Source organism: Sus scrofa, chromosome 6, assembly GCF_054392235.1.
Source record: "Sus scrofa isolate SSC_HxYL_T2T_F1_AM1 chromosome 6, Sscrofa_HxYL_maternal_Yorkshire_Landrace_v2.0, whole genome shotgun sequence".
NCBI lineage: Eukaryota > Metazoa > Chordata > Mammalia > Artiodactyla > Suidae > Sus > Sus scrofa.
The window spans coordinates 152,715,224-152,729,079 of NC_139388.1; the positions used below are offsets into that span (position 1 = coordinate 152,715,224).

Here is a 13,856-nt window from a genome sequence, read left to right on the forward strand (position 1 = left end):
ACCTGAGATTGGATTTGGCAGGGGCAGGGGGGAGGGGTGGGAACTGAGGGTGGCTCTTCTTCAGATTCCATCAGATTCTTCCTTGGATTTATGTCAGACTGTCAGTGCCTGGTGAAAGGGGAAAAAAGGGCTGGTGCTTCAGTGGGAAAGGAATGGACCCAATTAGGGGATCTTAACTAGGTTTCTTTGATAATACCATTGGGGATCCTGTGGTCCTTCCTTCCCTGATAGGAGAAAACTGTGATGGTAAATGCAGACTACTTTGGGGTTTTTTGGTGTGTAAAATCTTACTCTGGGGAAATTATGTTAAAGTAAAAGAAAAAGATGAAATTAAAATTCTTTGTTCTGAATTTTTAGAAATTGGTATTTATATGGTACTTTAGTGCAGTGAAAATCAAGTTGGTATATTCTAAAACAACCCCTCAAATCTGTTGCTAGTCTTGCCCTCTCCTTGGGGCTTCAGACTCATATTCCCAGGTGCCTGGTCTCACCCAGCTGTCCCAAGGACATTTCAAACTCAAAATATCCAAAAATAAACTCATTACCTTCCCTCCTCTCAACCAGCTCTCTAGCCTGTTTGTTTTACCTAGTTTCTCAAGCTGGAAACTGGAAGTTTGCTCTGACTCTTCTTCTTCCACATGACTCACCTCCAAACAGTTGGCAAGAGCTGCTGCTTTTCTAGCTTTTTCTCAAACCTTACCAGCCATGCCTGAGTTTACAGCCTTGCCATCTCTTGCGAGGACAGAAAACATCTTCATACTCTATTCCTTGTCTCCAGACTTGCCTGTTGTGACACTTAACAGTAATTATTCCAACTAACACGTGATCCTGTAATTCTCTACTTAAAATGCTTCAAGCAATTCCTTTCATCACTCCAGCTTATTCTGCCTACATCTTCGGAGTTTTAAGTGGATTGACTTCTCAGTGTGTGGGTAGGGTGGCTGAAATCAGGGACAATGTGTCTCTATATCCATGTGTATATTGTGTACATAGACTTTTTTGCTAGAACAGGGGCCGTGGAATTCATTAATTTTAATAATAGCCTGTGATGTAAAAAAAAAAAAAAAGCTTAGGAACCTATGCACTACAGTACAAATGATTGAAAGAGAACAACTGCATTGTATTTCTTGTGGTAGGCGGAGTTCTAAGATGACCCCAAGATTTCCACCCCTTGCATAATCGGGTTGGGACTGTGGAGATGATGGATTTTTCTCCTCTGTGTTGATCTATGTGACGTAGTTGACTTTAAGAAAGGGAGATTATCCTGGGTGAGCCTGACCTAATCAGGTGCCCTTAAATGGGACTGGGCTCTTCCCGAAGTAAGTAATTGAAAGTGTGAGAAGGATCCCACGTGAGGGAGATCCTCTGCTGACACTTTTGAAAGCGGAAGGGGGCCATGCAGCAAGAAAGGTGGGCAGGTTAGAGTGGCTTCCAGTGACTCTCACACTAGGAGCTGACGGCCAGCAAGAGAATTGGGCCCTCATTCCTAACAAGCACAAGCAACTGAATTGTGAGACAAACACCTGAACTTGAAAGAGGACCCAAACTCCAAATCAGAACATAACTTGGGAGTTCCTGTTGTGGCTCAGTGGTTATCGAATCCGACTAGGAATCATGAGGTTGCTGGTTCGATCCCTGGCCTTGCTCAGTGGGTCAAGGATCCGGTGTTGCTGTGAGCTGTGGTGTAGGTCACAGATGCGGCTCAGATCCCACGTGTTGCGGCTCTGGCGTAGGCTGGCAGCTACAGCTCCAATTCGACCCCTAGCCTGGGAACCTCCATATGCCACAGGAGTGGCCCTCAAAAGGCAAAAAGACCACAAAAAAAGAACATAACTTGGCCAACACTTCTGAGACCCTGAGCAGAGAAGTCCGTTATGCTGTGCCCAGATCTAAGAGAGCTGTGGGCAAATAAATGGGTATTAAGATACTAAATTTGTGGTATTTTGTTATGCAGCAATAGCTAACTTATACAAATTTTTATCCAGAATGCATAGCTACTGACCAAGACAAGTTATGTGGCCAAAAGCCAGTCTCTTACTGAGATGGGTTTACCTAATTTAGTACGAAACAAACAAAGAAAAAAACAACTTGGGACCAGTTAATAGACATTAACATATGGCTTTAGACACCGTTAGGGGGTAACATGGGTATAGCATCCTGAAAAACGAAGAGATCCAAGGCTCACACATAAATTGCCATCATCCTAGGTAAGGGAGGCACCTGACGGTCTAATCATTTAATATTTGCAAAGTTACTGAGGCAATCTCCTGCTTTAACAACCAACCATCCCCTCCCCCTCCTTTTAAAAACAATTCTTTCTCTCAGGACTGGAACAGATGTTTTCATTTTACATGAACTAAAAGGCTGTTTTCCTCATCCACCAGGAATATGTACCCGTACAAAGTGTTAACCTCATTTGGATTTGAACCCCCATCCTCAAGAGCAAAAGAAGCCTGGGGATCGCCAAATGTCAGCTCAGCTGTGAGAAGTGTTTTAAATCATATTTTGACGTATGTTACGCTGTTAACTAGAAAATGTAGTGCAGCACACATGCTTCTAGTAACTCTAGTTTCAAATCACATGATCCCTTCTTTGTCTTGAAGACCTTTTGATGTGTGTTCCCAATATTGAGTTTCTCTGCTTTTAATAATCTTATATTCCTTCCTCAATATAAATGTCATGAAATATACCGAATGCTAATCTTCAAAGATCAAACAGGAAGAAAGAGGTGGGCAGCATAGTTCAGTGACTTGAATTCCCCAAATTTCGCATTTAAAATTTTTGTTTTAGCTTATAAAAGCCTAGGGCCAAAGAACTGCTTGGTTCCCCTTTGCAAAGTTGAGGTTGCAGCTCCCCCAAATTTCAGTATTGTGTTAATTTCAGACTTGTGTGAAATAATTCCATCTCTCCCCATCAGAGGAGAGACAGAGGTTCCTTGATCACTCTTTATATTTAGGTCTACCTAACGGAGGGGGACCTCAGTCTGTACATGCTAGCTTTTATTTCACCTTCTTTGCTTCAGGTAGAGTGACCAAGAATCCAGTGTTGCCGGGAGCTAGAGGAAATCTTGGGAAAAAGGACTTTCAGTGTGAAAACTGGCATAATCCCTGGGAAACTGGCACCATTAGACACCCTAGCTTGGGTGTCGGGACCTTTTCAGGGTGAGAGTTGTATAGACAACAGCTATTTACTTGTTTTTGGAAGTTGGCGTTTAAAGGAACTCAGTTTGTGTTTCATGGTAGGCTGGTGCTCAAACCTCATAATCTAAGTTCTGAAACATGATGCTCAGAATTACATTTAGAGGATTTGGGGGGATGCTTATGAGGAAGGAATGCAGTGCCTGCCTGGGTACTTTATTTGCTAAAGTATTTTAGGAGAATCACATCTCCTTTCCTTTTGTTCCCAACATGGGAACACCAATCATTGAGAGAGACTGAGTTTCATAATACCTAAGCACTGCTGTGACTGTTAAGGGGGCGGGGGTGAGGCGGGAGACTGGTTAAACAATGTAATTATTCTAGGCTTTCTTCTCATATGTGCCTACCAAGGGGAACCAACCACTTAATATACCTTTGCATAGTGCTCTCAGTTGCCCCCAGGGGTAGTTCTAGAATTTCAACATGGGAGGAGCTTTGAGGTGGCAATGGGCTTGAAGGGGGTGTGAGGGATGGCATATGGTTTAGGGATGGCTTACGGGACTGTCCTGAAACTCTTTTCACTTAGTGTATGTTTATTTGGGGGTAGTTTGAGGGGACATGATGGAAGTTATCCAGGGGTTAAGCCCACCCCCACTTCATTGGCAAAAAGGGTGTTCTACGTTATGGCGTATGCATGACTAATTAGGATATTTGTGTTCCAAACATTTTACCATATTAGAAGATAATGCATCCCTTTAGAAAAATTGTTTAAAATATGCTGAATAGTAGCAACATTGTCACTTTTTGTCCCGACAACATGCCAACTACTTCTCATATATTTATATGCATTGTCATTAACTGCTTACATCCACTCGAAAGACAGGTATGAGAGAAAAATTATAAAGTTGTATAGACCATGTTTTAAGGAAACTTTGTGTCAGGTGCTTTGCAGCTCCTTCATGCTCCTTAGCTTCGTATCTAGAGGGGGGAGACTTTTTCAGATGAAGAAGCAGCAGTTTAGTAAATTCACCATTACCAAAGGGCGAAGGGGAGCTTGCAGCCCAGGCAGTCTGACTTCAGAGCCTTTACTCTTCACCGCTAAGCTACATGTACACCAGCTTATGGATAAGGAAGCAGAGACTGCCTCTTACTTATTCAAGGTCACCTGACACGTGCCAGAGCAGCTGAAAACAACGCGTGCCTAAGCCAATCTCTTCTTCCAGGCTCCATACAGTGTGGGATGCTCTGCCTGAGGAACTTGTAGATTTTTAAGGTAAGTTTTATGGTACATGAAAAGGGGTGGTCCTGAGAACTTACAGTTTTTAAAATCTCCTCAGACACTTGCGATAATGACCTGGTTTGGCACCCATGGCTCTGCTATAGGGCTGGCTAATCGGGTTCATTCCTGCTGCTGTCCTTGACTGATTAGTAGCTTATCCAGGGCAGTATGTTGAAAATGTTAAGGCTGAATGTGAGCTCAGCTGGGAAGCGCACCAGTGAGTGAGTAGCCACGAAGGCAAGAGGACAGAAGGGTGCGGGTGCTCTGGGTTTGCTATATAGATGCTATGCACTCAGGGCTGCAGCCGTGTGGGGAATTGGGTTATTGTTCCCAGCTGTTCACCCCCTTCCCTGGAAGAGTCTACATCCCTGCCTGTGACTATGTGCCTTGCAGTGCCTCTCACTAGATCAAGATTCATCCAGTTCCTAAGGTCAGGTTTGACCTCAGGATCTGTGTTGATCAAGAAAACATGAGGGGGGGATGCAATTTACAGCACGTCTGAGTAAAGCTTTACCAGGGATTGTGTCTCAGTTCTGCCTCTTGCTCTTTTCCCTGTGCCCTGATAACAGCATGTCCTTCAGAGACCCAGAAGCAGCTGCAGCGACGGGTCCACCTCCGCTGACTGACATGGGTGCGAAATGAACATTGGCCCCCGCAAGGCGAGCCACCGAGATTTTGGAGTTATTACTGCAGCCAGGGTGACCGATACAACGAATACACTTTTTTCCAGAATGAATTCTGGAAGGACAATTATGTCCTAAACTGCCATTTTGTCTGAACATTATTTTCAGTCTTACGTATTGACTCTTTTTTTTTTTTTTTTGGTCTTTCTACCTTTTCTAGGGCCGCTCCTGCGGCATATGGAGGCTCCCAGGCTAGGGATCTAATCAGAGCTGTCTGTAGATGCCAGCCTCACCAGAGCCACAACAACGCGGGATCCGAGCCGCATCTGTGACCTACACCACAGCTCACAGCAACGCCGGGTCCTTAACCTACTGAACAAGGCCAGGGGTCAAACCCGCAACCTCATGGTTCCTAGTCGGATTCATTAACCACTGGCCCACAACGGGAACTCCGAGTTGACTCTTAATGCACTACCTAGATCATGCTGCTGGGGAGTTTCAGCTCCTTTCAAGTGATTCTAAGGTGTAAAGACTCGAAACCTTTCAGAGAAGTGTATTAGGATGGACCCCAATAATAACTGGAGTTCGAGGCCCAAGGACTACAATGGCTGAGCAGCACCTGCTGTAGAATGAGGCCTGATTGCCACCTATTTCTGAAGCAAGTTCCAAGTTCTGCGGCAGGGAGAGCTGGAGCACTACTGTGGCTTTGTGCAGCTGGTTCTGTGGTTTTGCCGGTATATTGGAATTTAGTCAAGAACATACGTCCATGAAGACTGACATTTAGAGTCAATTTCCTTCAAACTGACTATCCTGTGAATTATCTTCATTTCAGCATGCTGACCTCTTGAGATAATGACCTTTTAAAAACTGTGAGTACAGTAATGTCATATCCTATTTTAGCAAGGAGTCCTGGTCCTAATTTAACCATTCTTCAATAAGAACAGCGACTAACCTGGTCACTTGGGTCCAGCAGCATGTCAGGCCTGGTCAGCAATTATCAGGGTCTTCCTGTGAATTAGCAATTCGTAGGTGCCTAGGATTCGACCAGGCATAAATTTGTCGGCAGACCGTCTCCCTGTATGTCTGTTTTTAGCCTTCCCCAGCCTGATTTCCCAGAGGATGCCATTGACCTTGAAGGCTTTGATGGTTTGAAAGGCTCTCCTTCCTCTGCGTTAACAGCGTCCTAATACTCTTGGCATTTATGATAACAACCTTCAGGTGCAGGCATATTTTGGCTGCAGAAATTTTCCTCTTATGTGTGTGCTCCCCCACCCCTTCTGCTTCTCTAATATAGCATTTCCTCCTTAGCAATTTGAACTTTTGATTGAAAAAAGAAAAGCTCTATAAATTAAGAAGAGTATGGACACCCCTCCTACTGTCCTCCCTAGAGCTTTTGGCTCTCTAAAGGCCCTGGGGAGCACAGCCTGAGCTGAGGAGCACTCCAGGCCAGCCAGCCGGGGCTGAGAGACTGCAGCTGGCAAGGGAACACAGGGGAACAAGCCACAGGTGACCACATCCGGCCAACTGGGTCAGGTTGTCACAGGAAGCTCAGGGGAGGCGGGGAGCCTCTGCAGCTGCTTCTGCTTGATGCCTTTGGGGAGCTGGGCCTTCCCTCCTCCCATGAAAGACCAGCCTATCCTTGACCTCAAGCTGCAAAACACAGGAGAGTTATTTTAGTTGTGTTAATCATCAATGCAAGGAATTAAAAAAAAAAAAAGGTACACAAAGAGACCAACTCTTTTGAGCTCCATATGAAAGAAAAAGTTTTGGTTACTCTCCAAGAATGTAGGCTTGAGTGAACTAGACCAGGAGTATATTCTTGGCAAAGCCTACATACATGCTGTTACTTTTCTATCCAAGTGAACTACAAAAAAATGTAATCAACTGTCAAGTGGTTCATGCAAATGTTTTTAGTGCTGAATTCTTTTTTTGGCCACACCCATGGCATGCGGAAGTTTCCCGGTCAGGGATTGGCCCCATGCCACAGCAGTGACAAAGCTGAATCCTTAACTCCTAGGCCACCAGGGAACTCCCTGGTGCTGAATTTTGGATGCACTGAAGCTTGACTACCTTTAAGGGGACTAAAGTGACCGAAATGCTGTGCATACATTACTGATGATATAATGATCATTCTCTCACCTTCCACTCCAGGACTTTAAATTAGGCTGGTTCTGTAATTCTCCATCTTTAGACTCTGGAAGGGCTTGTTAAATGGCTGGATTTCGCCCCCAGAGTTTCTGATTCAGTATTTTGAAGTGGGACCTGAGAACCCAAAGCAGCTGGCCTGAGGCTCACACTTGGAGAACGTCTGGGGTAGGGAATCTTCTTTGAAGGTGTGTAGATAATAGAGCCCCTCTCTAATCAGTATTGAGTGGTTTGTGGGAGGCATCATCTGAGGTGGTGCTGTGAGCTTGCAGATGTTGGTGATTAGGAAATTCAGGGTAAGGCCCCAGTCCCAGAGTTGAAGGGATTGGGGCTGGTGGGAGGGGAAGTGCCTGCAGACACAAGAAGGAAACGGGAGTGAAGGGGCAGATCGAGGAATTCAAGTGAGAGGGAGAAACCCAATCTGACACCAACTCACTGCCATGTGAAGTGATTGCTTTATTGAGTTTGATCGCTGAGGTGGTGACAAGAACTGTACCTAAAACAGATGGATAAGGCCCTGAAGGTTTTATTGTATTCCCTTCTGTGTTCAATAGCAGAAATGGACAAGTTCTTTGAACTTTCCTAATGATACTCATTTTCCTTGACAGTGTGTATTAATCGCCAGATGGGGAGCTCTTTCTTTTGGGCAAATAAGGTCATAAAGATAAGCTGTGACAATTAAATGGCCACATTTCTTTTATCAATATGGGTGGACTCTAAGTTGAACATGATAAGAGTACACAGCTTTTTCTTTTTCAGAGTTCCAAGATGATTTCTGATGTTTAAGTTCACATGGAAACATTAAGAAAAAGATGCAACTTTAAAAACCAATTCTGATATTCCATTTCCTTGTCCAGTAATTATCCAGTATATTATTTTGATTTAAAAAATTAAAATCTTGCCATATATAGGTGGGTAATATATGGCCATAAAATCACTGGGATTCTCCCTTCCATCTCTGGTCACTAGCAAAAGAATGCCCACACCTATTGTAAAAGCCTGCTTAAAAAAAAATCATTTCAGTGAAATAGCAGTAAGTAGGAATTATGATTCCTCTTCCTATGAAATGTCAAACATCAGGAGAAATAATGTTAAAATTCCCAAATACCTCCATGATAGCAATATTCAGGAAATAATATTTTACAGTAAACATTTTTAATAAACAGCAGCATAAAATAATCAGTGTTTAATATCATCTCTGGTGTGTGAAATACAAATGCATATATCCCCAATATAAAATAGGCTTCTTGTCATACAATTCCATACTTGTCTATTTGGAATGCCCATAATAACAAATCAAACATTAAGTAATACAGTGATTAAATGCATGCAGTGAAAATAAGGAAAGATATGATAGGGTGAGATATCTGAATATTGCCATTATATATTTGAAGAAAATCTATATCGAGTTAAAAACAAAGCAAACAAGGAAACAGACCAGATATAAAAATGCAGAGATATATTTTCACTTCTGTGATACAAACCATAAACATAGTTTTGTGCAAAAAGGGGAAAAGATCTGAAAATAAAGTCATCTTACAAAACATGGTCAACAAAGCAGAAGATACTCTTCAGTCTGTGAAAAAAAATACTATTTTAATACAAAAGGGACTGTGTTATGTAGTATCACAGTGCTATTATAAAATACATTATGATAAGTGGTTTTGAAATTTAGTTTGCTCACTTTAAGGACTTCAGTAATTATAAAATGTTAAAAATAAATGTTATAGTTCTTTATAAAAAACTAACTGGAATTTATTTTTTACCCATAGTAATGTTTTTCCAGAGTAGATATTTTACTGGCTCACGGAATGCTAATTTCCCTTTAAGGGACTCCTAGAAAAACTCAGATTCACTGAAATTGTGTTTACTTAAAATAATAAATATTCTTGGAAAACAATTGATTGTCGTATGATATACAAAATTGTGGTTTGAATCTTCACCATTAAACAGTTGCATAGCAACAAAAGGATACAAATATTCTCCTCTAACTAAAGTTAAGAAATGTAACTTCTGAATCAGCTTATTTATGCCATACAAATATGTCTTAATTTATCTCCCAATAAATCTGAATATAGCCAATTCTTCGAGTTCACAGTACCTATAAGTCCATGTTTGTTGTTTGAAGATTCAGTGTTTAGGAAAATTGCAAAGCATTTTCGTAAACATATTTCTTTGATTTCTCATCCTAATTGCGTTATTTTTTACAAAATTGAAACGTCAACATGCTTCTTATTCTCTTACATTCTCCTCATCAAATACCATTTCCAGGAATTACTTTATATACTGTAGGTCTCTTTATAAGTCTCTTCAGCTGTAAAATAAAAAAAAAATGAGACTTTGAGACACTGTTCTTAGAAGAAAGGAGTCATTTTTTAACAAGAGAAAAATCAGTCATAACATTCCTTTCTATATAGAGCTTGAAACCCATAAGAATTCCAAGCTTGGCAAAAGATGGTTAGCAGGTAAGGCACGAGATGCACATTTGATACTTTCCCCTACCTAAGGCAAGAATGATCATGTTGCTTCTATTTACCAGCTTAAAAAAATTCAGTTCATGGTAATCTTTGAAGTGAGAACTCAGTACTCATGTTTTAAAAATACTGTAATGTTTTGTGGAATAGAATGCATAGTCTTTGGATTCCAACTAAGTCTATGAATAAATTGTCATAATTCTTGGTGCTGGAATAAAATCTGTGAACATCCATCAGAAAAAAAAAAATGAGAGAAACGTCAAATTAACTAGATATTTGTGTCATAGAGCTTCCTCCTTCCCCAGAGTCCGCTTACCACGAGTACCCCAATAACTTGAACAACTCATAAGAGGGAGGAGGCAAGCCCTGATAGGCTGGTCTGAGCCACACCTCTATTCTTCAATGATATTGGTCCAGGGAAGCTCCTGTGAGACTGTCTCCATGGAAACCCTTGTTCCTTTCCCATGGAGGCTGCTCTAGCCTGAGGGGCCATTATCCTGACTGTGCTGGCTTTGGTGCCTCGTTTCTAATGCAACAAAGTGAACTGTCAACCAACAATCAATCTCGGCATCCATATCTAGCCTTCTTAGGATCTGACGCCCTATATTATTTCAAGGGCTTGTGTAAACACCCTGTGGAAAAGGCCTTCATGATCAACAGAGGAGATTCACAGAGGCACACTCTGCACCTTTCCAAAGAAGCCCTGCTGTGCAGAAGGCTCTAGGGAAACTTATACTTGTCTATGGCTCGTTTCCATCTGAGATTTTTAATTTGGCCTAAAGTTTCCTCCTTGATTTTGAACATCTCTTCCACACACACATGCATAGAGTCTAAATTGAATCAACATAATTCCTGAACATCTGTCCTGAAGAAAAGACAGCAGGTAGACAAATGCTAATGGTATATACATTTGGGGGACAGACCAGTCATGGCGACTGAACATGGTGACTACACAAAGCACCCTTTGACCTTCCTTTTTGGTTTGATCCTGAATCATAAGGTTCTTTTCCTCTTCACTGGTTTGCAGTTTTCAGTACTTGAAACCAGATGTACCAATCCCAATGCCATGGCACACACCCTGATGGAGTGTTTCTTTCTTTCTTTCTGGTCGGTGTCTGCCCTGTTTGGTACGACACAGTTAAACTTCACAGAAGATACTGGTTGCAATGTCTGCTAACTGAGAACCTTACTTTAATAAAAAAAACATTTGAATATAAATCTTTTCTACGACTTTCTAGTTTTTCCTGTATACCACATTTACAAAAGTCGTGCACTTTACAGTTCTGCAGAAATCATAGATTCGGTGTGTCCATGAATGTTGGCGTCTCCTAGCAAAGAGGGCTGCTTTGAGTCTATTTTGTAGGGTTTTTGGGATTTGTTGCCAAAGACGGTGATGCCCATTCCACCAGGATGATTCGGAATCGACATGTGTGGTAGTAAGGGGATGTTTGCTTCCTGATTGGATCCTGAAGAAGGCAAGCTGGTCACATGCCCAGTACTAGTCGACCCACTGGCACTGCTCGGAGACCGGCTCTTGGGAGGTGGGCAGTGCTGAATCACTCTGGGAGGACCTGCCGGCTGATAGTGGGCAGCTGGAAAGGCGGCGTATCCAGGAGGTATTGGGTATCCATTGACGGGGATGAATCGCTGGTTCTGAGGTATGGGTGGGCTGATGAACCCAGCAATCTGGCCCTGTGCTGTGATACCTGGGCTCGGGAACATGTAATTGGGATATCTGGGGTTACTGAGATTACTCACTGGGCTGGCACTAAGGGATGTGGTCTGTGTGGTGGCATTTCCTCCGGAAGGGGTAGTAGAGCTGGTGTGACTCGAGAGTCCTTCCCAGGACCGAAGCCGCACGTGAATATCTTTGAACCTTGGCCTCCTGGAAGGAATCTCATTCCAGCACTCTGTCATGAGGCTGTACATTCTGGGGGGGCAGTCTTCAGAGCATGGTAACAGCTGTCGTTTTCTCACCATTTCGATCACTTCCTGGTTACTAAATCCGTAATACGGCTGGAGTCCAAAACTAAAAATCTCCCACAAGACTACCCCAAAAGACCAGATATCTGAATCAGAGGAGAATTTGCCATACATGATGGCTTCGGGGGGCATCCAGCGAATGGGCAGCAAAGACTTACTCTGTACCCTGTAGTAATCAGCAGAGTATATTTCTCTGGAAAGCCCAAGGTCTGAAATCTTTACGTGAAGCTGCTCTCCGATGAGAATATTGCGAGCCGCGAGGTCCTTATGGACAAAGAAGTGACTGGACAGGTACTCCATGCCAGCTGCAATCTGAATCGCAATGTGTAGAAAATCTCCGTGATCCAGGCTGGATTTTACTGTCCCATCTTCATCACTGCTACAGCCAACATCTGAGTGTGGGGACCGCATGATGAGGAACTCGTGGAGATCCCCCTGATTCATATACTCAAAAAGCATACACACAGGTTGTTCCTGAGTGACAGCCCCCAGAAGGCAGACAATATTGGGGTGATGAAGTTCGGCCATCAGGGAGGCTTCCTGTTGAAATTCTGTCCACTGCTGGGGGTTGTTATAGTCTTTCAAGGTCTTTATGGCAACTAACTGAGCATGGTCCATGCCTGGGAGATAGAGATGGCCCTTATAGATCTTTCCAAAGGCACATTCACCCAGTTCTTCCATAAAACGTACAGCAGAAAGAGGCAGCTCTTTAGCCTTGCTCTGTATGAAAGAAAGGAGAAATTGTGGTTTAAATCATTTCTTAAGGCAAGGCATCCTGGCATCTAGAAGAAGAGTGGGGCATATGGAGAAAGGTTCTATAAATCAAATTAAGTACAGCATTGTACATCTAGAAATCTTTAAAGTTGTTGGCTGCAACTTAGCCATAGGCAAATTTCTGCCCATCATTCGCCATAGCTCTCTCTCCCTACCCCTTGCTTCAACAATGGTTTCCTGCTGTGGCTTAGAATCTTGCTTCTCCGAGTGTGGTCTTGAGACCAGCAACATCAGCATCAGTTGAAACTCACTACACGTTCAGACTCTTGGCCCTGCTTCAGACTTAGGGAACCAGGATGAGCCTTTCACAGGACTCCAGGTGACTGAGGTCCATGTTAGAGTGTGAGAAGCACTGTTGACGAGGATATAGCCTTAAGTTTGGCACTTAGAGTACTTGTAATTTGGTGCTACCCTTGCTACACCGCTACATGATGGCCTCAGTTTATTTTTTGCGTTGTTTTCTACCTTTGCTTTATTTTATTTATTTTTATGGAAGTATAGTTATAGCTTTTTACAATGTTGTGTTAGTTTCAGGTATATGGCACAATGATACACACACGCACACACTCTTTTCAGATTCTTTTCCCTTATTGGTTATTACAAGATATTGAGTAACTTCCTTGCGCCGTACAGTATGTCCTTGTTGGTTATCCATTTTACATATATAGTCATGTGTACCCGTCAGTCCCAAACTCCTACTTTAACCCCCCCCACCCCTTTCCCCTTTGGTAACCGGAAGTCTCTTTTCTATGTCTGTAAGTCTGTTTCTGTTTTGTAAGTCCATTTGTATCCTTTTCTTAGATCCCACATGTACGTGAGGCCATCCCATTACTTTTAGTTGAATAGGTCTCCTCATTGTCCACACGGGAACACCCTGCACATTCTTGCCTAATACCTTTGTTTCTCTAGTGCTTTCCTATTTTTAAGGTATCTATTGAGCTAAAAGCCAGAGAAACTAAAACAAAAGGCTGTCCTGAGGTGCTCGCAGGAGAGGAGGGGAGGCATGGAATGTGCTCCTCTCTACTTCCAGAATCCTTGCTCTGAAACTCTCCCTGACCACCCTGGTCTTTGTCTCTCCTGGAACCCTTCTGGCTTTGCAGTCTGAACGCTGCTACATGCAGGATGCACGGCGATGGCTGGTTACATATAGGACCTCTGCAGCCAGACCATTCACGTTTGAATCCTGGGTACAGTATTTAACCACTCGGTGCCTCGTTTCCCTCATCTATCAAACTGGATGGTAATAACTGTGCTTATCTCATAGGGTTCTTATCAATTTTTAATAAGTTAACATTTGTCAAGTGTTCCGTATGATGCTTGGCATATGGGAAGTGCTATTTAACGTTTAGCTATGACTACTTTGTTGTTGCTGTACTTTTTGTGAATTTATTTTTTTCCTCTTAGATTTCAATTTTTTTGAAGGGAGCCATTGTCCTTCACA

The 13,856-nt window shown here is 42.8% G+C and overlaps 1 protein-coding gene and 1 long non-coding RNA gene across 9 annotated transcripts in view; one reads left to right on the forward strand and one right to left on the reverse strand.

Moving 5' to 3' along the window:
- The first annotated feature begins 4,351 nt into the window (after positions 1 to 4,351).
- Positions 4,352 to 9,084, forward strand: LOC146402894 (uncharacterized). Its single transcript, XR_014808100.1, has 2 exons — positions 4,352 to 4,410; positions 4,986 to 9,084. It is a non-coding gene; the product is annotated as an uncharacterized LOC146402894 (long non-coding RNA).
- Positions 8,323 to 13,856, reverse strand: part of ROR1 (receptor tyrosine kinase like orphan receptor 1) — a 446,898-nt gene continuing 441,364 nt past the window's right edge. For 3 of the 8 annotated variants that reach the window (XM_084964833.1, XM_021097765.2, XM_084964834.1), the window contains 2 exons: positions 11,800 to 12,361; positions 8,323 to 9,498 (listed from right to left, as the gene is read on the reverse strand). In XM_084964833.1, the coding sequence (XP_084820959.1) occupies positions 9,464 to 9,498; positions 11,800 to 12,361 (597 nt within the window). In that variant the 3' untranslated portion in view covers positions 8,323 to 9,463. Of the gene's footprint in view, positions 12,362 to 13,856 lie in introns of all 8 variants that reach the window. The other 5 variants (XM_084964835.1, XM_021097766.2, XM_084964836.1 and 2 more) reach the window with 2 other exon arrangements.